Consider the following 25,858-nt stretch of genomic DNA (forward strand, 5'->3'; position numbering starts at 1 on the left):
GAGAGTTTTTGAACTTTTGAAGGCATCTTATTACTTTGTTCTCATGTTATCTGTGTTTCTATTTTGAAACTTGCTTTTTTGAGGGGGGATACACACACACATACACATACGTATATATAAAATATATATATATATAAATTTACCGTATAATACATGTGCTATAAAATAATTAAAATTCATACATAATAAATATAAAAATCTACTATTGTTACATCAGTGTATTTTTAGCGAGATGCATTTTCATGAAGACTGGAAATAAGGGTTAGCATTAAGTGAAAACGTGCTTTAGAGCATTTTAATTTTGTGAAAGATTCAATTTTATACCAACCAACACTTGTATTCCTTATATTATCAATAGGAAAAAGTTTAAAAGGAAACTCATTCTTGGTGATAGAAAAAATATTTTCCCCCTGATTTTCCAGAAAATGAAATGTTTTCCAAGTTCTAAGAAAAATGTTTTCCTCATTTCCTCCATTCCTGCTTCCTCTGACTTCTAGACATCATATTTCTAACAACTTGTCTTGTATTTGATCTTTTTATTGTTAATGAAAATTATAGACTGGGGTAGAATATAAATCAGGGAGGAGGAACTCATGTGATAGTTTGAAAAAGTATGAACAATCTAGCAACAGCTCTGGAGGGCTAATTTACCTGTGTTTGAATCCTTGCTCCGCCTTTTCCTGGCTCTGACATTTTGCAAATTACTTAAATACTCTAAGTGTTAGTCCCATCTGTAAATGGGGTAACACTACCTTTCTTACATATGCTTGGAAGAATTTAATGATTTTTAGACAGTCTGAGATAGTGTTCCATATAGTAAACAGTGTTAAATATTAAATTTTATTAGTAGTTTTCAGAACTTAGTGCCTGCACAAAGCATACATTTATTGTCTCCTTTGCCCACTTTGGCATTAAGTTTTTTGAGCTCTTTATATATCATGAGGATTAATGCTCTGAGGTGCATGTGGCTTTGGATTTTCTTCCATTCTGTAGGCTCGCTCTTCATGCTCTTGTTTCCTTTGCTGTGAAGAAGTTTTTTACTTTGATATCATCCCATTTATTCTTGATTTTACTACTTGTGCTTTAGGAGTCTTATTGAAGAATTCAGTTCCTAAGCCAACATGATGGAGTGTTGGGCCTATATTTTTTTCCTAGTAGATGAAAGTTGTCTGGTCTAATGTCTAGCTAGGTCTTTGATCCAGTTTAAGTTTTGTGCAGGGTGAGAGAGGGGGGGGGTTATATTTCATTCTGCTACATATGGCTTTCTAGTTTTCCTAGCAGCATTTGTTGAAGAGGCTGTCTTTTCTCCAAAGTATGTTTATGGCACCTTTGTCTAGTATGAGATAACTGTATTTATGTGGGTTTGTCTCTGTGTCTTCTGTTCCATTGGCCTTCAGGTCTGTTTTGGTACCAATACCATGCTGTTTTTCTTATTATAGCTCTGTAATATAATTTAAGGTCTGGTTAATTAATAAATGGTCAAAGGAACTGAACAGAACTTCACAGAAGAAGAAATACCAGAGATCAACAAATACATGAAAAAATGTTCAACTTCTCTAGCAATTAGAGAAGTGGAAATTAAAACTACACTGAGATTTTATCTCACTCCATTTGGAATAGTGACAATCAAGAATACAAATAACAATAAATGTTGGCAGGATGTAGAGAAAAGGGTACACTCTCATCCATTGCTGGACTGCAAATTGGTGCAACTACTGTGGAAAGCAGTATGGAGATTCCTTAGAAAACTTAGAATGGAACTACTATTTGACCTAGCTACCCTACTCCTCAGTATATATACACACAGGACTTAAAGTCAGCATGCTATAGTGACGAACCTGCATCAATATTTATAGCGGCTCAATTCACAATAGCTAAGCTATGGAACCAACTTAGGTGCCCTACAATAGATGAATGGATAAATAAAATGTGGTAAGTATACTCAATGAAATATTATTGTGCCACTAAAAAGAATGACTTTATGGCATTTGCTGGAAAATGGGATGGATCTGTAGACTCTTATACTAAGCGAAATAAGCCAATCCCCCAGAGCCAAAGGTTCTTATCTGTGGATACTAACACACAACAAGGAGGGGAAGGGGAAGAATAGAAGTTCAGAGGATCAGACAAAGGGGAATGAAGGAAAGGGAGGGTGGACAGGAAATAGGAGAGACAGTGGAGTAATCTGACTTAACTTTCCTATGCACATGCATAAATACACAGTGAATCTCTGTCATGTACAACCATAAGACTGGGATCCTAATTAGAATAAGATGTACTCCATGTTTGTATAACTATGTCAAATTATACTGTACTGTTATATATAACTAAAAAGAACAAAAATACATTTAATGTTTATTACTTAAAAAGGAAGTTTTCTTATAGACTTGTGAATTAGTTACCAATTTAGTGATTATTGTTGTAATACTGATGTTTTAAAACCACTTTAAATTTTATTGGCAGCTAGTTACTGTTCTCCTTTTATGTTTAAATTTTCTTGTGCCAAAATAAAAAAGGAGCAAGGTTAGTACTTCCTGTTTTTGCACAGGAGTGTATGTTCTCTTTTGGGGCAATGGTTAATATGCTTTGAGTTGTCTGACGATTGCAATTGCACTCCTTTCTCTGCAGGCCTTGTGTAGAATCACTCGCCAGTCTCCTACTGCCTTCCAGAATGTTATTGAGAAGGTGGGACTAAACTCCATAATAAATTCCCTGGCCTCTGCCATCTGCAAAGTTCAGCAGTACCTATTGACCTTATTCACTGCCATGTTGTCCTGTGGGATTCATCTTCAAAGACTAATACAAGAAAAGGTTTGAATTGACTTCAATTTCATCCATTATTCTACTTTTAAAAGTTGTTTTCTTATATAGTTTTATTGGTTCAACAGATAATGTCATCTCTGTAGAGTTTATTTTTCATCCCAGGAGATCTTTTTGAATTTTCTAAACCTTTGTACCATACAGCATTCCTTTGAAGACATTATAAGAACATTTTATTATTAAAATAGAAATATAATAAATGAATTCTGCCTGCTTGTCCCATTTTAGTAATGAAAAATGAGAAAATTCGAGTCGTTCCTATATGTTGGCATTTATTATGTCTTATCCACCTCAGCCCTATTTTTTCCATATCCTTTTCCTGCTTTGGGAGGGATCCCTTCACATTCTCTGCTTACTCTGACCCATTTTTATTCCTTTCTTGTCTGATACTCTGCCAAACCAAATCACTTTTGGAGCCCCCTTTCTCGGTTTTAGTCTCTCCCTAATCCTTTGATGTTGTATTATCTATAGTATAATTTATAAGTATTACATTCTTTTTTAAAGTGAGTTAAATCAACCATGTTTATTTTTCTATAGGGTCTCCATCACATAAATTTATTTTGAACAACAAAGACGTTCCAAATCCAGTAACTGCTGGACATTCAGTGTTAAGTTGCTTCGACTTTAAGTGAAGCCATGCCACTTGCCCATTAGCCAATCCTATGAAAGCCCTCCAAATTTAAACAGAAATCTGAAACAATAAACGAATCTACATTACCTAATACATAATATGTAGCAGATATGATGCCATCCCACCCTTCTCATATCTCCTTTCTCATATTCCTTTATATTATCATTCTTTTTTATTGGTTCATATTAATTATACAGAATGCTGTATTTCACTGTGGCCTATTGATGCACACATATAACTCGATCCATTTCACTTTCAGGTACATCTTACTCTTTCCTCCTCCTTCCCCTCTGATTATCATCTTCTACCTTATTAATGTCCTTTCTACTTTTGGGAAGTCCCTCCCACCCATTTCCCCACTGCTTTCCATATATGAGGGAAAACATATGGTACTTGTCTTTCTGAATGCGGCTGATTTCACCTAGTATGATGCTCTTCAGTTCTATACATTTTCCTACAAATGACATAATTTTGTTCTTTATGGCTGAATAAAACTCCATTGTGTGTATATATTGCATTTTCCTTATCCATTTATCTATTGATAAAGAAAATGCAACATATACACATTTGATAAACATGGGTAATGCATGTATCCTTAGAGTGTACTGATTTTAATTCTTTTGGATAAATAGCAAAGATGCTATAGCTAGGTCATATGGTAGTTTTAGTCTCAGTTTTGTGAGAAACCTCCATACTGGTTTCTGTAGTGACTGTACCAATTTACTTTGCCACCAACAGTGTATAAGAGTTCCTTTACCCCAGCTTGTATTTTTGGCCCATATTTATTGTCATTTGTATTCTTGATTGTTGTCATCCTGTATGGAGTGAGATGGAATCAGTATGGTTTTTGAGAAATTCTTTGACTAAAGATGTTGAAAATTTTATCAGAAAATTCTTGGCCATTTTTTTTTTGGGTGGGGGAGGTATCTGGGATTGAACTGAGGGGCACTTTCCCACTGAGCCGCATCCCCAGCCCTATTTTGTATTTTATTTAGAGACAGGGTCTCACAGAGTTGCTTAGCACCTTGCTTTTGCTGAGGCTGGCTTTGAACTAGCAATCCTCCTGTCTCAGCCTCCTGGTCTCTGTAACAGGCATGTGCCACCTTGCCTGGCTGTATTTTTTGAGAAGTCTGTTCAATCCATTTGATCATTTATTGGATGGATTGTGTGTCTGTTGGATTTTTTGGATTCTTTGTTCTGGATATTAATCCTCTGTTGGAAGAGTAGTTGGCAAATATTTTCTCCCATTCAGTAATCTTTCTTCATGTGGATGTTTCTTTTGCCAAAGATTTTTAATTTGATGCTATTCCATTTATTGATTCTTGCTATCATTTCCTGAACTATAGAAGTCTTATTCAAAAAGTCATTGGCTGTGCCTATATGTTTGTTTTCCCTTTATTCTTTCCTAGCAATTGCAAAGTTTTTGTTCTTATGCTTAGAGCTTGGATCCATATTGAGTTGACTTTTGCATAGGGTCTATTTACATTCTTCTAAACAGGGATGTTTCCCCAGCACCATTTGTTAAAATGGCCATTTTTATCCAACATACATTTTTGGCACCTTTATCAAGAATCAGATGACTGTAACTATGTGGGTTTGTCTTCATCTGGTGTGTTGATCTACATGTCTGTTTATAAAAAGAGTACTATTGTGGTCTGTGTATGAGGTGTCTGTCCCCCCAAAACTCCTATATTGTGACAATGTTCAGGGGTAAAATGATTAGATTTTGAGAGCTGTAACCTAATAAAGTGGGTTAATCCATTGGATTGATAAATTGAATGGTGTAAGTGGGTGGTAACTGTAGGCAGGTAGGGTGTGGCTGGAAGAAATGCGTCACTAGGAGTGTGCCTTTTGGGTTTATATTTTCCTGGTGTCTACCATGAGGTGAGCAACTTTTCTCTACTGTGCCTTGCTGCCATGATATTCTTCACTTCAGGCCCAGAGTGATGAAGTAAGCCAGTCACGAACTAAACTTCTGAAACCATGAGCTCAAAAGAAACTTTATCTGCTCTCAGGTATTTTGATTACAGTGACAAAAACCTAACACAGATACTATGCGTGAGTGTGCTCGCTCTTGCGCTCGCCTTGGTATTGGTATTTTGATGGGGGTTGTTTCAATGCTCTTGATTATTTTTGGTAATATGGCCACTTTAACAATATTATGTCTATGCATGATTGTGGGGGTAGTATTACATTCCTACCAGGATGTCATAAACAGATCTCTCTAGTATCCTTGTAACAAGTGACTTCTCTCACCCCTTGCTGAAGAGTGATGTATGTACCAGTAGCATCAGCATCACTAGGAAGTGTTAGAAATGCAGATTCTCAGGCCCACTACAGATCTGCTGGATCAGAATCTACATTTTAATGTCATCTCTAGGTGATTCCATTTGAGTTTTATGGTCTGAAAAGTCCTTTCTGAGAACATTAGTGTTCAGTGAAGTGTGTAAAGAGGTTTACAGAAAAAAAGTGATGGCTATACATAAGGTGGAAGGTAATGAGTCAAAGATACTTTAAGTTTTGGAAAACATGGTAGAAGTAACACTATTGAGTCTCAAATGGGACCACTTAAATACACATTTTATGAAATCCGATGCAAATGGAGTTTTCTTTAGTCATAAGAATATTACGTCAGTTGCAGGAAAATGGATGAAACTGTAAAGCATCATGTTAAACAAGATAAGCCAGACTCAGAAATGCAACTGTTGTGTTTTTTTTCTCATGTGGAAGCTAGTGGGGGTTAAAGAAAGAATAAAAGGGCCATTATGAAAGCAGAAGGGAAACCAATAGGGCAAAAGAAGGGGATGGGGGAAGGGGAAAGCTAGGGGAGTTATTGGGGAGGGATATTAATGAAATTAAATGTTATGTGCATGTACCAATATGCCACAATAAAACTTACCCTCAGATAAAGTATTTTTCCGACAATCTATGTGTCTAGTTTTTGCTATTAAATTTTCCAAGTTATTAAATGTTATTTAAAAAGTAACACTCAAGTAGTTTTATTGCATGAATTATGGTAAGAAGCCCAGTTTTGGAAGTTAATTTAACTCTTAGCACAGATGGGGATTTATTAAACCTAAAATATCGTATTTTCCAATGGCAGTAAAATAAGATGTATTAATTAATATGATTTTTGTCTTATAATGAGTAACTGATTTTCATGTTCTTAAATGTTTGAGGAATTAAACATATGGAATGATAAGTAACAATTTAATTTTGATTAGTATTGGCACTTTCTAAAGTTTTTTATTGGGGAGAAAAACTGAAAAATTATTACCTTAACCATTTTTAAGTTTGGAGTTCAGTATTAAGAACATTCATGTTAGTGTGAATCAGACCTCCAGAAGTTTTTCGTCTTGCAAAACTGCAGCTCTACCTATGAGATATTTTGGGTGGTATTAAGTCTCTAGATTTTATTTAAATCTATTTTATTAGGCTCCCTCTGACACCAAACTGGCTGGGCAAAGGAGGGTGCTACCTTGTTACTGCTGGGTTGGGGCAGAATTCCAGGTGCCAGTGGATTTGCTTTGATACCTGAGCTGGTGGAAGAGCTGCCCACTGTTGCTGGGCTAGAGGGAGAGTTGAGACTTTCCATTATGCCTCCTCTGTTGGTAGCCTACCCTGGCTGGCATGGGGTTACTCATTCCTAGTGAAAGGTCAATGTGCAGGCTTCCTACTGTGCCTTTCCTGATACTGGCAGGGAGAGAGAAGGGAAGTGTGTTGTTTAGTGTGGTTAGAGATCTAGGCTTTTCATAAAGTCTTCATTGACACCACAGTGCGGGAAGAGGGACCTGGCTGTTGCAGAGTTGGGATGAAAGTCCCACATCTCTACTTGTTTTTTTCTGACACTGCTTTGGTCGGGGATAGTGTTGGGGTGACTTGTTATGGTCATGAGAGGATGGGTCATGGCATCCTACTTACCTTTTGCTGATGGATCTGGGGTTTGGATTTTTCATAGTGTTGAACTTAAGTAAAATAACTGTTAACTAAATTTTCTCTCTTCCCTGTCTGCCCGTTTCTAGGTCCTTTGGTTTGAGAGAGCTGGTTTTCTTATGTACTTGTGTATGTGTATCTGTCAGTGTTTCCAAGGTCCTAGACTCTCTAGAACCCACTCTGGGATATGAGGCAAAAAGCTAACCCGAGGAACACAAGTCCCAAGGCCCCTAGCTGTTCTGCTTCCTTCTCTTTACCTTTCAGTCATCTTGGGTTTGTTTTATGTTTATTATCCAGGAATTTTAGCTCCACTGAGTGGCTGGAATAGAAGTGCATGTTCTTTCTTCTAGTTTTTCAAATGTGCCTATAACAGCTCAATAATAATCAAAAAACTCATTTAAAATGTAAGTTTTTATTTTTTATTAATTAAAACATTTTACCACTTATTGGACATTCACTCTGGGCCATGTACTTTTAGCAATTTGGAACTCTTTCACAAATGAGACTTTGTGTGTTGACTATTTCTCCAAGTTCATGGCAGATATAAGTACTGTATATAAATGTTTATACTTTTAACAGGGCAGATGGTAAACAAGGAAACAAAATAACTGTGGGTGGTGCTAGTGTTCTGAAAATCATAAACAGTAATGGGACGGAGTGACTGACTGCAAGGATTGATGTGCAGCCAGTCTCCTTTAGTGTAGGTGGGGTGTGAGGAGGAGTTGGTGAAGGCCTCCCTGAGGAGGTTATGAGAAGGAGCATGCTAGGTGCAGAGCTGTGGGAAGAACTTAGCGGGTCAGCTTCCCTAAAATGTGAAACTATTTGGGGCAATCTTGAAAGAGGAAAGATGTAGGGCTGTGATATTGGCCCTCCACATGGGCTTTGTTTGACACAGTGGCTATTGTTTTATTTTTACTGAAAGAAGATAAAAGTGCATGCATTTGTACATACATATGTGTTTGAGGAACAGGTTTATTCACATTATTCTTGCTAAAATGAGGTTCCCCCTCACCCTGCCCCCGCAAGTGTTTGGTTTTGGTGGGTGTCGAGTGATAGATGAAAGGATATGGGAGCCAATACAAAGTTTCTTGTGTCCTGCACATGTGGTTCTTCTGAGTAGACTGATGCCTAGAAAATAAGTTCTTAAGAGAGGTCCATTCCTATCTTTCTCAATAAAAAAATTTTGCTTATTGAAGACATTTTAGAAGAAGAAATCAGAATCATCTGTAATCTCAACTATTTAGAGATAACTAATTTTAGTTTTTGTCTAAATTTTAGTTTACAAAGTTAGGATAAAAATGTTAATTTATCTGTTTTCACAATATGTTGATGATATTAAATATTCCTTAAGAACATTTTCTTCTTCTCTTTCCTCTCCCCACTTTCTTTCCCTTCCCTTCCCTGCCCTGAGCTAAGCATGTGCTCTAGCACTGAGCTATGTCCCTCGCCCAAAAACGTATGATCTGTTAGATGATGTAATTTTTGGAGCTCCAATAATTGGAATCTTCCCTCTTATTGAACTGTTTGCCTTCCATTGTTCGGTTCCCACTTGCCCCAATACAAGTATCATCTTATTAAATACATCTTTGTGTTCACCTCTAATACGTTGCCTCTACTGTTAATGGATTAGTCTCTGCATAGATATTACTAGATTGTTCTCTAGAAAGGTAGATGCTATAAATAACATTCACTTGTTATTTAGCTAGTAGTCATTTAAGCCAATGTTATTTTCTATTATAATAAAATCTAGAGTTCAGAAATTTTAAATTAGCAGTATACTTGAAGTTTTCATTGTTATTTGCAGTTAGTGATTAATCTGTTTGAGATATGAAACCATAGCTAGGTTTTCATCTTAAACCACATTAACTAGGTGCTGTAGTTTGTTTTCCTCTGAATTATACTCATTTTCTTGTGTGTATTTTAGGTATTGGTGGAATCTGTTCATACTGTCACCTGCATAAGCTACTGGGGTATCAGTGTTCTTTTACATAATCATTAACCAGCAGCCATTTGCCTTACTTGTGATGGTTTTGTTGTGTGTCGTTATCTTCAACATGATCAGCTTGCCTGTAGTTGTACTTAAATGGCAGAAAAATCCTTTATACAAAACAAGCGTTCTATATACTGTGATATAAAAAATGAGCAATCACCCCCATAGTAACAGAAGACTTTCTTGATTCACAAATCATGTGTTTTCCATATTTCAGTAATTGGAAAAATTGGGCAAAACAAAAAGTGACAGAACATTTTTCAATCCCCCCTCCCTCTCAGGAAACTTTCAAACCTTTGGTGAATGGTATTTACTATGTGATTCTAGAATCATGGTTAGATGTTAGGGAGCTGATTATAGTGGTGCCCTCTTATCTGTAATTTTGCTTTTCAAGGTTCAACTGTGGTCTGAAAATATTGAATGGAAAATTTTGTATTTTGTTTTGGTTCTGGATCTTGAACCAAGGGGCGCTTATCCACTGGGCCACATCCCCAGCCTCCCCCCCCACCCCGCCTATTTTTTTTTTTTTTTTAATTTTGAGATGGGATCTCACTAAGTTGCTGAGGCTGGCTTTGAATTTTCCATCCTCCTGCCTCAGCCTCCCAAGGTGCTGGTATTACAGGCATGCACCACTGTGCCTAGCTTGAAAATTCTGTATTTTGAGAAAGAAAGACAACATTCACATAATTTCTGTTATATTTTTATATTTATTTTACTATTAGTTATTGCTAGTTTCTTACTGTGCCTAATTTATAAAACTATCAGTTTAGTTTATAATTTAAACACATAGATACATGTGTATAGAAAAAAAGCATGTTACAGGGATTAGTATTTCAGGCATCCGCTGGGGGTCTTGGAACAACATGGAAAAGGGGAGACTACTGTTTCAACTTAAATTCTCAAGTGAATAAGAGGCTTCTGGAAAATCTGATAGGGTATAAGAAGAAACCATGCAGATTTGGTTTGAGTGTATCTACTAATATTTGCCCTATAAACTTTTTTTCCTGGTTTACTTTGTAGTTATATTTCTCTGGTTCTTCAAAGCTGTTTGTGTCCTGCAGACATGCAGTCATTACAAGATGGGGTTGAAGGAGTTTGGGTGTTCATGGATGTTTCTTGCTCTTTATTGGGTAGATAGATGCTAGATGAGGCCATTATGATATTCCCTATTATGACCTCAACAGTTACAATATCCCTGGAAATTTAATGTAATTTTTACCAGATTTTAACTTTTGAAAATTTTAGGTTTCACATATTCACATATAGTAAATTCAGACTATGTAGAATACATAATACAAAAAAAAACTAGAATAAAGTGCTTACTGTGGTAACCTCTGTAACCATTTTAATATTTATCTCTTCAACTTCATATACTTAAACACATTTAATTTACATGTTTCCCCCTTCCCTGCTGCCACACACATTATTAGACTCTTCTCACAGAAATTAGATCAACTGTATATTTGATAAATATTTAACTACTCAATGAGGGGATAAGAATGTCTAGCTCAGTTACTGCAGTTCTTCAATATAATTTATTTTTAAATATTTTTTAGTTGTAGTTGTACATAATATCTTTATTTCTTTGTTTTTATGTGGTGCTGAGGATCGAACCCAGGTCCTCGCACGTGCTATGTGAGTGCTTTGCCACTGAGCTACACCCTAGCCCCTTGATATCACTTTAAAAGATTATTACATCCATTTTATGAAGGCATCACAATGTACTCCAACAGTTCATTATTACACATTTAAATTTTCTGTCTTTAAGCCATGGAGAACATTCTTATGGTTAAACCCTTTTGCATGGACATTCATAGTTATTTTCTTAGGATAAATTTTTAAGTAAAATTGCTAGTTTAGTCTTGTATTTATAAAAAAAGTCCCTTTTCCTGTGTAGTTTATATATAACACTGTGGTTTTATGTATGTTGGCAAATAGCTACACTTCCAGTAAAAATGATAACATTGTACCCTGAATATATATCTTCACATATGTCAAAAATTTTGGTTTAGAGCTTTATTAAGTCCATGGTTATAGTCCCTTCATTTCCTTCAACTTACTTTTTTATCTTTAAGATTTTCAGCCAAGATATTTCAAGGTCACATGGTAAATTATGATTCTTCCCCCCCCCATAATTTTCATCTTTTTAAATTTGGTGAACCACAGTAAGTTATTTTGGATTGCTGGAATTTGTGGTTCTGTTTTACATTTTGACTCAGAAATCATGCCACTTGGAAAATGGGCTTAGTTGTCTGACCTCAGGGTATCAGTAGAAGGTGACTATTCTTAGAACTTAGAAAGTCTAAACAGAACAAGAACAGAATCTGAAAGACTTCTGTTTCTGACAGGATAGCTGAACAGATGCCTTGCAAGTTCTTACTCTAAAAACCTTAGAGGTGCGGGCTGGGGTTGCGGCTCAGCGGTAGAGCTCTTGCCTAACATGGGCGAGGCCCTGGGTTTGATCTTCACCACCACATACAAATAAAAATAAAGGTATTGTGTCAACTACAACTAAAAAATATTAAAAAAGAAACCTTAGAGGTGCTGGGTGATTATTGCAAATACATACTTTAAGTTGGAAAAAAAATCAGAAGCTAACTGTAGAGATGAAGGGAAAGAATGATTGATGTGAAACTAGTATGGTAGCCTTGGTTATCAAGGGATGGGTGGGTGTGTTCAAGACATAGTTTCATGTATAAAGTTGAGAGAATAATGTAATTGCCCCATGTATACCTGCCATCAACACTTTTAAATACGTGGCTCATTGTGCTTTATTTATATTCTTTCTTCATTTATACTTGGCACATAAACACTGGTCTTCCCTCTGTATTATTGTGAAACAAAACCCAACATCACATTATCGTGTAACAACTTCATATGTAGGTGTAGTAGATGGGAATCTTTTAAAAATAAACATTCATAATGTCACTCAACATTAAAAAATTAATACTTTCCCAATATATTCTCTGACATATCCTGGCAGAATTTACATTTTCTTTACTATCTCATAAAAAATGATTTTTAAAAAATAGATTATTTAGGGCTGGGGATGTGGCTCAAGCGGTAGTGCGCTTGCCTGGCATGCGTGCGACCCGGGTTCCATCCTCAGCACCACATACCAACAGGGATGTTGTGTCTGCCAAGAAGTAAAAAAAAAAAATGAAAATTAAAAAAAAATTCTCTCTCTCTCTCTCTCTCTCTCTCTCCCCCCCCTCTCTCTTTAAAAAAAAAATAGATTATTTGAATCAGAATCAAATCAAGTTTCTTATTTATTTTTTAGGTGTAGTTGGACACAATGCCTTTATTTAGTTTATTTAATTCTATGTGGTGATGAGGATTGAACCCAGGGTGCCAGGTGAGGGCTCTACCGCTGAGCTACAACCCCAGCCCTGTTAAGTTTCTTATTTTATGTTGATTGATCTCAGTTCTCTTTCAGTATTTGTGTTCCCTTATGTCTTTTCCCTTCTTTGTAATGAGTGTGTTGAGTAAACTAATCAGATTTTTTTCCACAGCTGTTTTTTGCTGATTGAATCTAGCAAACAACATGGAAAATGTGGTATCCTTTGACATATGACTTCTGTATTTGTAAATGCTTTTAACAGGTTTGAGATTCAAGTTGAATGGGGGGGAATACTTCGTTGGTTGTATGTTCTTCGTATAATAGGAGACACATAATAATTGCTTGACTTTCTCTTTTCTGAGTTGAGTGAACAGTGGCTTCAGGAAGTTTCAGTGCAATATATTGATTATAAATTTCCCTATCAGCCTTTCACTTAATGGCTTTAGGAGTTATCAATGATAATTATGTCAATATATTTTAATCATAATAGTATGTCTTTAAATTCTATCATTCTTTATTCATTAGTTAGGATTCCTCTATAGAAAAGAGGTCTTATGAACTCTGGTTGTACTGAGATACAGTTTATACAAGCAAAGGCAGGATAAATGCTTCACTTATTTTCTGGTTTTCAGGATAATGCATTGATTTTTTTCTATTTTCCAAAGATTGATTCTTTTTTTGTGTACTTATGAACTGAAAAATCATGTATAACTAAAAAGAACCAATTTTAAAAAGAGATTTTGACGTGTTTCAATTCATTGTACATAGTATTCTTTTTCAGAAACTTGTGCAAGGTGTCTCCCAGGTTTTTTGTCTGTGTGAATAGTCTTTGCTTTCTTGTTACTGATCCAACAGTAGTTGCACAACTTCTCTTGTGCATTTTCTTCTCGGGATCTGAAATCATCCATTTTTCCCAAGGAGTCCTGGTTTTTCTAGTGCAAACTAGTATTAAGGGTCCATAGTCTGGTATGGGTATTCCTTACTACTGTTTTGGTTATTATCTCTATATCTTTGCAATGAACAGAGCTAGGAAATAAGTATTTAAAGTATATATTAACTGGGCTGGGGTTGTGGTCAGTGGTGGAGTGCTTGTCTGGTGTTTGTGAAGCACTGGGTTTGATCCTTAGCACCACATAAAAATAGATATTGTGTCCATCTACAACTAAAAAAAAATTAAAAAATGTTAAGTGTATTTTTAAGTACACTATTTTATATTAGTATTTGTTTCTGTTAAATAGAAAATCTTAATGACATAATTTTGTTTTATAATATTTATATTGTATATTCCGAACAATAACAGTGTAATTAACATGATTCTGAACACAACTTATTAACTTAAATTTTTTTAGTTCTTTTGTATTTGGGTATTTCCAACTAGAAATATACAGTCAAATTAATTAATTCATTTAACATTCTTTTATATAACTCTTTGTCTTATTAAGCCACCAATTGTGTACACTTTTTAGGTATGACATGTTTTTTAAAAAATTTTTTTGGCTTCATTTGTTTTATAACCATGTAAAACATTATCTTGGTTCCAATGTCATTTTAAGAGAAGACTAATTCAGAGAAGTCTGGTTTCCATCTTTATCTTCTACATTTTCTCCATTTTTCTTATTGAGTGTAAATATTTCTAGGGTAACATTTAATTTTCCACTTAGAATATAAGCAAATATCTCTATTTTTATCTCTACACATAAAAGTGTACATGTTTCCCTCTTTGTCTATTCATCTCTGTCTACTTCTCTCCTTATATAATGAAATCTTTTGCTTTTCTGAGAATGTAAATTTTGTCTCATCTTTATCTGTGTCTCTGGGAACCTGAAAAGATGAACCTGTCATCTGTGTTACCAAGCAGGAATCCTTCTGGTTAAAAATGGTCCCTGGGTGGTAAGTTGCATCTGGACTGGGAAAATAATAAATACTTGGTAGGAAGTGTAACTTTGGACTTCCCTAAATGCAATGGTTTTTGTTTCTGAGGAGATCCTCTGTAACTCTTTGGAAGATCCGCCCAGGGGGTTGTTTCTAGATGTTGATACCTATGGGGTATGACCCTCTAAGTCAAGGTGGCTCCCATTCCCACACAGTATAGTTCTTTTCTCATGGCATCTGAGCTGTGCTGCCTGGCATCTGATGCTACCTTGCTGGTAAGCCTTGGATTTTGAGCAAATGGGTAGAAAACATGATCTGGGATAGTCCACTGAATCTGTTAAGTTGGCTCTGAAAAGAACCCTGATAGGTTCTGCAATATCCCTCCCTTCTTAGATGAAGGGTACACCTTTTATATATCTCTTTTTGTGTTTATATATAGTTAATATATCTCTGAGATACATTAACTATATATAAAGTATATCTCAGAGATAACTCATAGCTGTTTATAGAATGTTCCTTATCTTTTTTTCAAACAGTTTTTCATGGTCTGCATGTACCACATTTCTTTCTTTCAATTGGTTTCCTATTGATTTCTGAGTGTTGGGTCTCTCTCCTTACATTATAGGAGTAAAATATGAAAAGAAAAACTTAAATAAAATTTAATCAACTCTTTGTGACTTTGTTGTAGGGAAAGCTTTCCTAAGGATTAGTGTCCAACATAAAAAATGTGAAAAATAGTTTAATAACAACAAGTAAAAGATAGGACAAAGTGGACTTAACATGTGAAGTTACTTCACAGAAGAAACAGGAATGGTTGATAAGCTTGAACAGGATGTTGAGAAAAAGATGAAAGTTAAAATGAGTCACTATTTTATACTCTTTATACTGGCAAATGTGTAAATCTGACAATAAGAATTGTTGATAAAGGAATGGACCAGCAGAAGTTCTTTTAACAGTTGCTTTGGAGTACAATTTTCTCTCTCGTAGAGGCTGAAGATGCACATACCATAGCAATAAATATTCCTATTAGGAATATATACAGAAATATGTGTACACATAAATATGTGAAAATTGTTTAGCATAGTATTGTGTTCATAATAAAGTAAGATGGCAAACAATGTAAAAGTCAACCAACAAGAGGTTGTGTAACTAAACTAATGTATCTATGTGGTGCAATGTTGTACAGTAATTAAAAATGAATAAACTAGCTTGAAAAGTATTAACACTGATAAATCTCAGAACTTTGGGTGAAAGACAAACTGCAAAACATAATATATATTGGTCTTTCTTAAAAACATTTTTGTTATCAATGGACCTTTATTTATTTATATGCAATGCTAAGAATTGAACCCATTGCCTCACACTGCTAGGCAAGAGCTCCTCCATTGAGCCACAACCCCAGCCTGGATGCCGAAGTCTTTTTGTGTGTTTTTTTTTTCTTTTGTGTGTGTATGTGTATATATATGAGTATGTATGTTTTTTTTTTTTTTTTTTTTTTTTTTTTTTGGTACTGGGGATTGAACCCAGGGGCACTTTACTACTGAGGCACACTCCAGTCCTTTTTATTTTTCTAAGACGGGGTCTCACTGTTTCCCAGATTGGCTTTGAACTTGTGATCCTCTTGCCTCAGCATCTGGGATTATGGACATGCACCACTATGCCTGGCTCCAAGTCTTTATATTTTTTACGGTGCAGAATTACATAGTAAAATATATCGGTACCAGCATTAATTCATCAGCTTCAGATATTTTGAACAGAAGTGGGGGAGAGAGCTGTGGACAGAAGGAAGAAGGTGCAATTGGAGAAGGTGCAATAGAGGTTTCACCTATGTCCATGTTAGCAATGTTTTTCAAAAGCAAAATTGTTTTTCAAAAGCAAAAATGAGAACTGGGGCTTATGTGTTTAAAATAAGTGTTTAAAAATCACTACTTATTTTCCTCTGGAAGGGGAAGAGTTTTTATTTAAAGCTCCTGATTTGCTTTTTGGTTCTTATTAGCAATGTTATTAACAACAAGAGGCTCCCATCTTTTCATTTATTGGGTTTTGGGACTATTTGTGATCTCCAGTTTCCTTTTCTTCTTTAGAAGGATATTTAAAGATGGAAACACTGTAATTATCATTTTTCTATTTCTTAAATTTTACCTGAAGCCCCAGAGCATACCAAATTTTCAGAACTTTATCCTTCATTGCAAATGGTATGGCTTATTAAACCCACTGACTTTGAACATTACCACACATGTTTTAATGGAAACATTCTGACAGATTAGTGATGTGGCATTTAAAAATGACAGAATGTGATGGGGCTTTAGGGTGAGCCAGTGGGGTGAGTTGACTTGTCTTGTGGTAGTTGTATTATTAGCTGAGCATCACATGTTTCAGATGCAAGAAAAATGTTATCCTTTTAATTCTCTTATGAGTGACAGAATTAGGCATCTTCTTTCAATCTTTAGCTCTTCATGGATGACTGTTGCCATACTTGTTTAGTTTGGGAAGAATCTGAAGTTAACTAAAAAAAAAATATTTTGTTTCGCTTTCAAAAATAATTTCTAAAAGTCTACTGGGTTCTTCCCATTCCATCTACTTAGGATTCAGAAAGCATGAATGTAAATTTCACATGTAAATCACAAAATTGCATAGGACAATCTGGTAGCTTTAAGATTATTCTATGGGTGTGAACGAGGGAAACTTTTTTTGGTGGAACATTTGAGGAATGTAACATTAGCTCTTTTTGCCTACCCATGATATGGGTAGGTTGGCTATGGCTTTTCTGGGTTCGTTCGTCTCTCTCTCTCTCTCTCTCTCTCTCTCTCTCTCTCTCTCTCTCTCTCTCTCTCTCTCTCCATTGTCTTGGTCTTTTGAGCTGTGGTCTATGTTTCAGATTAATGTTTAGAATTGCCTTGGTGCTTTTATTTTGTGGGATGAAATATTTATTGAAAAAATATTTGTGGTTGCTGACCTGGGAATTCCATACTTCAGCGTACAGTTCTGTAATTGACCTTAGATTATAATTGCGTACTGGCAAGATTATTCAGATGAAATAATGAACATCATAGCCCTTCTTGCTTGTGAATTCTAATTAAACTAAGAAATACTAAAAACTAAGCATTATATAATCCTCTTGGGGTCAGATTTGGGGAGGAGAAATGCTGCTGTGTGTAATTTTTAAATCTCAAATATCTTTATAAAAAATGTTCAAAGTATTTACACAAACCCTAGGATATGAGCAGGTAGAGTGAAATCATGAATGTACATGGGATGCCAGCAGCTCTTTGGAAAGATACAGAGGGAAGGAGAAGGTGAATTGTGGCAGTCCTGTAAATTGGAGAATCTAGGAATTTCCAGCAAGTGCTTACCCCTTATTGGAAAATTGCTCACTTAAGATAGAAAACTTGGCACGCAGTTCTTAGAAAAGTCACTGAAACATAAAAAGGGCTTCACAGCTTCCAGTGTGTTGGGTGAGCATAAAAAGACTGGTAGGCTAGGAGTAGGCAAGATTAACTCAGGGCTTTTAGGAGTACCCAATAATGACTCTCTCCTTGAAGACAGTACCTTATCCTGGAAAAAACAGAATTAGGAGACATATTAAATATGGTGAGAACCCTGAGGGCAAAGGTGTGGAGGGGACCAGGAAGGGAGGCACTGGGAAGGTACTGAGGACCTGGCTCTAAGAGGCCATATTTATATTTCATGGTAACAGAAAAGAGCCTTAGCATCATAAAAATTACAATGTTACCCAGATCTATCACTCCTTTCTGTGAGGGATCAAACTAGAACCTCCTTCCCCAAAGTACTGTAAAATCAATGTCATTTAAACGCCACCAACATAAATTGGTTGTGGTTAAGCCCATAAACGGGTAGTATAAAAGAGTACAAGAAGTGGTTTTGAAAAACATCCTAATGGATAATGAAGAATTATTAGATGAAATATGACCATAAAGGATGTGAAAACTATAATATTTAAAAAAGAAATTAATGGAACCTATTAAAGAACTAGACAAATCAGCAATAGAAAAGAAATGGCTATACCTATAGAAAGATACTGAGAAATGGCATATCTCAGGAAGGCGAGGAAATAAAGGGAAAAGCCAACATGAAGACAGTTTTATAAAGGAACACAAAAGAATGACACTGTAATACTTGTGAATTGAGGATGGAGTATCCTTTTTTTGGTGGGAGGGGGCTAACCAGGGATTGAACCCAAGATTGCTTAACCACTAAGCCACATCACAGTCCTTTTTGTTTTTATTTTGTGACGGGGTGTTGCTAAGTTGCTTAGGTCTCACTAAGTTACTGAGGCTGGTCTTGGACTTGGAATCCTCCTGGCTCAGCCTCCTGAGCTGCTGGGATTACAGGTGTGCATCACAGTGCCCAGATTAGGTGGAGTCTCTTATCCAAAATGCTAGAGACGAGAAATAGATTTTAAACTGCTTGAATTTTGAAATATTTGCATATATGCATAATGAGAATCATTGGGAATGGGACCCAAGTCTAAACATCACATTCATTGATCTTCCACCTCTGAAAGTAATTAAAGTGTGAAAGTAATTATATACAATATTTTGATTATGTCAGCTCCCATGAAGTCAGGTGTGAAATTTTACACTTGTAGCCTCATGTCAGAGTGCAAAAAGTTTTTGATTTTGGAGTATATCAGATTTTTGGATTAGCAATATCCAACCTATAATAAGATATTAGGAATAGAAGAAGAAAAAGCTCAAATTAAGGGAGAAAATTAGAAACATTAAAGTGAGTTTTAGAGAAGAAAGTGAATATCCCTGAGGCTGGGGATATAGCTAAGTTGGAAGAGTGTTTGCTTAGCATGCATAAGGCCCTGGGTTCAATCCCTAGTACCCCCCCCCCCCAAAAAAAAAAAAATCCAACATATAAAGAAATCTAAAAGAAATGGAACAAGTATTGAAATCCATAATCGATTAAGTATTTTCCTGAAGTAAAAAGAAAATTATTCTCTAATAGCAACACTAAGATGTTCTTGAGAAAAGCCTTTTAGACTTCTAAGCAAAAGGACCAAGTCACACGGAAAAGAAAAAAAAATTATATTGTCATCAGACTTTTCTACAGCAATACTTGATGCCAGAATTCAGTGGAAAAGGTATTTAAGATGGCTAAGTAAAAAAGATGTGAGTCAAGGATCTTACATTCAATCATTTTATGTCTTGTCTTAGCTTTTTCATTTCTGTGACTAAAAGACCTGACCAGAACAATTATAGAGGAGGAAGAGTTTATTTGAGGGCCCCCAGTTTGAGAGGTCTCGGTCCATAAACAACTGGCTCCATTCCTCAGGGCTCCAAGGATGCAGAACAACAAGATAGGAGATCATGATAGAAGGAAGTAGCTCACGTCATGATGGGAAAGCAGAGATCTCTACTTCCAGATGCAAGATATTTATACAAGAGACATCCTCAGTGACTCACATCCTCTAGCCACATCCCACTTGCCTTCAGTTACCACTCAGTCCTGTCAGGTGAATAATTCACTGATCGGGTTAAGGCTTTCACAAACCAAACATTTCTTCTCTGAGCCTTCATACATTGTCTCACATATGAGCTTTTGGGGGTCACCTCCTATCCAAACCATAACATGTCTTACGTTGCAGAGATTACAGACAGATATGTATGAATGAAAGAGATCAGTTCCTCTGAGCTCTTCCTGAGGAATCAACCAGAAAATGAGCTTCAGATAACCAAGAAATATTTGAAAAAGCTATGACCTGCAGTGATCTATATGTTAACACATACAAGAAGGGGGAAAACATGAAAATTACAACCAACTAGTAAATTGCTTTGTAAATAAATCATTGGTGTGGCTTTAAAAAATGCAAGATTTTATCTCACAACTGAGTACCACACTCTCGATGTTAGAAAATAACATGTAAAACTCTTGGAACTCGGCTCTTCTTTATTTTAGCTGATTGAACTAAAAAAAAAAAAAAAAAAAAAACTCGTGTAAACTACATGGATTCATTTTTTTCCTTTAAGGCATGTGACCTTACCTTGTAACTTCATAGCTGAATAATCGGTAATGCATACTTTAGACTTGATGTGCTTTGGAGGTCACTTCAAGACTTCAGTATTAATATTTAAAATGATTGTATTTAACAGGTGAATTTGTTGATACACATTGGTGAGATAGCTTCCTTGTAGTGTTATTGACATTGGCTGGTAACTCTATTGCTTTTTAAATTTTTTCTTTGCTTATTAATTTTGACACTAGCTATTGTCCATTTTAATTTTAGCAGTCTAGTTTTGGCTACATAGCACAACAATGATTAATAAGTGTGAAGTCTTGATCACCAGGAAATTTCATGCATGTAAAATTATTCTGTGAAAAATTTGTATGTTAAATATACTGTTTTTTTTTCTTGCAAAATTACTAATCATTCACACTTAATGGTTGCTAATCAAGCATTTGCAATATGGAAATTATGCATCTTAATCAGATTGAGCTTAAAACATGATATTTTTAGTCTACATTAATATGCATTCTCTAAAAGACATTTTACTTGGGTAAACTCCTTTAAGGAAAGCATTATCAGAAACAGTGTCAGATTTAATCAATGTGTTTTTCATTTCTAACATTATTAAATTGCAAAATAGTGTCTGTATAGCTATCTACATAATTTCTCATTGTTTTTTCTTGAGGCTATTATTAGTGGATGGCCAGGCTATATTTCTTTATTTTTAGCTGACAGAGGGTTGAAGAACATCAGTTTTACCTCTTGAAATTTGCAGGAAATAATTTTGAAGATTTCTTCCTCATTGCTAATTTCTTCCTCATTGCTAGTTTAATAATTCTGTCTTTATGAGATACATAAGAGGAATATTTTACTATTTTGTTTAATTTTGATTAATTTTTTTGTTGATGAATATTTCATATATTTTGGACAAATTCCTAACATTTTGAATGGCTCACCATATCGTCTGTAGTTAGAATAGATGCCTATTCTGAAATCACCAGTGAGCACCACTCACTCCTGGTGGTGAATGTTGGACATATACTTGTGCTGTGCTTTGAGTTATAGAACTCAACAGCTTCTACTGTGGTCAAGCAGTGGTAGTGGTCTAAGTTTTACTATTCTCACTGTATGTAATATTTAGGTATGTTGAGCTGTATGACAAGGTGAATTTAAATCAAAGTTGGATGCAGAGTAGATTGCAAACTGTAGTGACCCGAGGCCATTTTTTGGTTCTCTAAAGGTAGTGTTGATTATTTATCTTTGACACTAAGTCTTAGCCTGCAGCCTGTAATCTTCCTTCCTCAAATGTTGTAAGAGGAATACTGTTCTAGAAGTATGGTGCCTGTTCTGAAGATTAAATATGGAGCTCTGGTTAATTAGTTGTAGAGGGTCAAAGTCATTACTTTTTATTCAGTTTTTTTTATGACTAAATGGGAATTTGTTTAGGGTAGAAGGCATTTTGGGTTATGTTTAAAATTGTACTGCATTATCTTAAGTTATTCAGAGTTGTATTATGAATAAATTTTATGTCATTCTTCTGATATTTTAATTTTTTTTGTTGACTCCAAATCATAAGCATGTTACTAATTATGCAAGATTTAGTAATGGCTGAGTAATACTACACTAATAAAAATATAATAGACATCATCATCACTTATTATCTGACCTTTCTGTGTTTTAAAATCTATTGCTGTATGAAAATTTTTTGTATCTGGAAAATTTTTCTTTTTATATGCTTAAGTTATGTTTCATTTAGTTATTGCTATGTTATCAAACCACTGAAAAATGTAGTAGCTTAGACAAGAACAGTGAGTTGTTCATGATTCTGTAACGTGCAATGCTGTGTTAGCTGAGGTGGTACTGGAGAACTTTCCTCATGACTCATTCATGACAGACAAGTTGGTGCTAGTTGTTCAGTGGAAATTCCCTTGAAGTTTAGGGATGGGGGTTGTGTGCCTTCTGTACGGACCTCCACAGGCTGGGCTTCCTCATAGCATGGTGGCTGGGTTCTAAAATAAAGTATTCCAGGAAAACCAGGTGCAGCTTCATGACCCTTTCAGGCCTATCTGTGGTGTCATGCAGCACCACTTCTACTATTTCCTTTCCCCCTTCCTTCCCTTTGAGATATGTCATTTTTTTTTAAAGTGAAGAACACTAATCTGCGTATTAGATGATGTATTAGTTACAATTAAGACTTAACAAATCACCAATTTTATTTTTACATGGTAAAATTGTTTTCTGTTTTTGTTTCTTATAACAATACTACTATGAGCATTTTTTTAACATAAAACTCACTTGTCATCACTTTGTCAGCATTTCTTCAGATACAATAGCTATGTTAGAACAAAATAACATTTGTAAGGCCTTTGAGAAATAACAAGTTCTTTCCTGCTAGCTATCAGAAGGAATAAGCATCTAGTGTACTGCCAGCTATGTTTAAGATTTATTCATTTACCGGGGATCCTGCAGCACTAACTGCCACCCACTTTCATCTTTGCTAGTGTGCTTTGCATAAAGCAGATTCTTATTCTAACTTTGCATTTCCCTGACTACTAGTGAGGACAACCATATTTTTGTTAGGTTTAAATCAATCTCTGTTACATGTATTGAAGCATTATCCTTTAAATACATTGTTTTTCAATTATTCATTTCTAGTGTATAAAAATATACCAGGTCTTCCTAAACTCATTTGTTTTTCGAGGTTAGAGTTATAAGTTTTTTGCTTGGTTGTGTCAGTTGGTGGTTTTATTTCAGTGTCCATGATTTTTTTTTATTGGTTAAAGTTGTTAATACATAAAGATACTGATTCTTGCAATAACTTTTAAGTATTTCAGGTCTTTCCCCAATGTATCTATTCATTTTGACAGATACATAGTGTCATAATGTTGCTCCCCTCCTTATGTAAATTTTAACAACCTATTTGGAATCTTTGTAGTTTAAGAACTATAATAGTATCATTTAATGACATCTTTTATTTTAATTTTTAAAATTCTTAAATACACTTGCATTTCTTTTTTGTATTTTGTCTTTTTCCATAATAGTAATGTACTTCTTGCAGTTTTATGCTTTATGGAATTTTTTAGAATCTGGATGGACAAAAGCCTTCAGTCACTGTATCCAGCCTGGATATTTTCTTCACTTTATTTTAAAGTTGAGGAAACCAGATCAGAGATTATTTTGCCAAGAAATGTGGCCTTCATATTTAGGTTTTCTTGACACTGGATCTCAAGTTCTTTAACAACATCTTATGTTACCATTCCATTTATTCAAGGGCTTCATTATCACTAAGAATCTAGTGTTCTTTGTCCTGCATTTCTCTTTTTAGCTTTTCCCTCGTGTTTTTTTTGTTGCTATTAATCAATTTTTCTTTAAATCTAGAATGTTTAAAAAATGTTTATTTTAATATAAAACTGAGTAAGATCACATATATTTGGTGTGCATTAAACATTTTTAAAAGAAGCTAAAACACTTATGATTTTGAAACTGGAGCTTTGAGATGAAGATTGATTTTCTGTGCTAGCGGACAAGAATAGTTTTTCTGCTTCTGCTGGCAGGTGAGGTCTGCATAAGGTGCAGTTCTCAATGGTGGGCTGTGCCCTCTGCTGTTGCAGCAGACCCCAGCAGTTCACCATCAGTTTTTTCTTCCTGGGTTCTTGTCCTGTGAATTTGGAGAATGAACTCCACACACCAGGATGAGTGAGTGTGATGGAAGGATCTATTGAAGAACATGAACAGAACTCTCTGTCCCCAAGATTGCTAGAGTAGGGGTTTATATATCACATGATTCACTGTTATTGGTCCACATTTATGCTAATTAGGGTTTGAAATCGTAATCACAGTATTGGTTATCCTTGAAGCCCATTCAGGTTTGCTTTGCTTTCATTTTCTCCCTGCTTGGGGAAGGAGGAGGTTGAAGTCATTGAATTGTGCATGCTCAGTGGGGTGTCTGTAGTTGTAGCATTGTGTTGAGTGAGCTTGTGTAGTGGGCATCCCCACTGTGTGCAAGCTGGGCCGCGGTGGCATGACGGGGTCAGCTTGCCCCAGCCTACTCGGTGCTGGCCCACTGTGCTTCAGGACCACTACACCTGCATAGCAGACTCCACACCACCACAGGCTGCGCTCCATCCCACCCTGGCTGCCACCCTACTGCTCCGCCACCCCACTGCTCTGCCACTCCCCTACCACTTTTTGGCAAGGACCATTAGGCTAGCTGTGTTGCTTGGCAGCCAGACAGCCATGTCAATTTTATTTTCTTTGCACTTGTTCATTTTCTTGGTTTCTTGCTATTTATACTAGTCTTCTGTTGTATTCCTTTGTGAAGGAGGTTTAAAATAGATTTCCTTTTTTCATCGTCTTGAGTCTTTTAGTTATCAGTTTGGATAAGGAGTGTAGAATTTTGGATAGCTTTAAAGTAAGGAATAGTGAACTTTCTGCAAAGTGCCATCTAAATAGACCATTTGTGTTCATTAATGTAAGTTAAGTACTTACAAGGTATTCCCTCATTCTTCTTGAGATAAAAGCCAGAATTAGACAAAAAAGGCAGCTGATAATAAGTGGTGGTACAGATGTAAAGCTCTAATTTTGGTAGAGAGTAAATTGAGACTCTCTGAAGGTAGCAGTTCTACTCCAGGTACCTACCCAGAGAAATGGATGTGTGTGTTCATAAGAAGACATGTACAAAAATGTCCATATGGCTTCCCTAATAATAGTACCCACTCTAACTCAAATGTCCATGAGTAGAGTGGATACAGAAATATTTACATATTCACACAATGGCATATATACAACAATAAAACAGAACTATTTCCATAGATAATACCTAGAGTCAGCTTTTACTTCATTCCATCAAACCCAGGCAATAGTTATTTTTATTCTTTTGTTATATCTTTGCTCTCTCCTCTTTTTTCTTTATAAATTCAGCGAGTTATTTTCTTGATGTTTTTCAGAGAGCCACCATTTTTAATTATTTTCCTTTTGTTGTATTTTCTACCTTAATAGTTCTGTGTGCATCTTTCCTATTTCATTTCTTTTGTCTCAGTTTGGATATTTTGTTTCAGCTTTTTATGTTGGGCATTTAGTTTAGGTATTTTTTTCTTTGATTTTCACTTAGATATCTATTTATACATTGTATAACTAATGCTTTTTTTGTATCCCATAGATTCCGATATGTACTGTTTTTACTATATTCTGCAATTTTGTCTCCCCTCTCCCCCACTTTTTAAGGTCACTTAACAGTTTTAAAACTTTTCAGATAAAACTTTTGGGTCCTTGATGTGTTTATTAATTTCATTTTTTATA

At 35.4% G+C, this 25,858-nt stretch overlaps 1 protein-coding gene across 1 annotated transcript in view; it reads left to right on the forward strand.

The window, feature by feature from the left end:
- ULK4 (unc-51 like kinase 4) overlaps positions 1-25,858 on the forward strand; it is a 536,768-nt gene that overhangs the window by 115,150 nt on the left and 395,760 nt on the right. The window contains exon 21 of the mRNA XM_081284376.1: positions 2,629-2,811. Within this exon, the coding sequence (XP_081140502.1) occupies positions 2,629-2,811 (183 nt within the window). The remainder of the gene's footprint in view (positions 1-2,628; positions 2,812-25,858) is intronic.

Source organism: Spermophilus citellus, assembly GCF_964194105.1.
Source record: "Spermophilus citellus genome assembly, chromosome: 3".
NCBI classification, from domain to species: domain Eukaryota; kingdom Metazoa; phylum Chordata; class Mammalia; order Rodentia; family Sciuridae; genus Spermophilus; species Spermophilus citellus.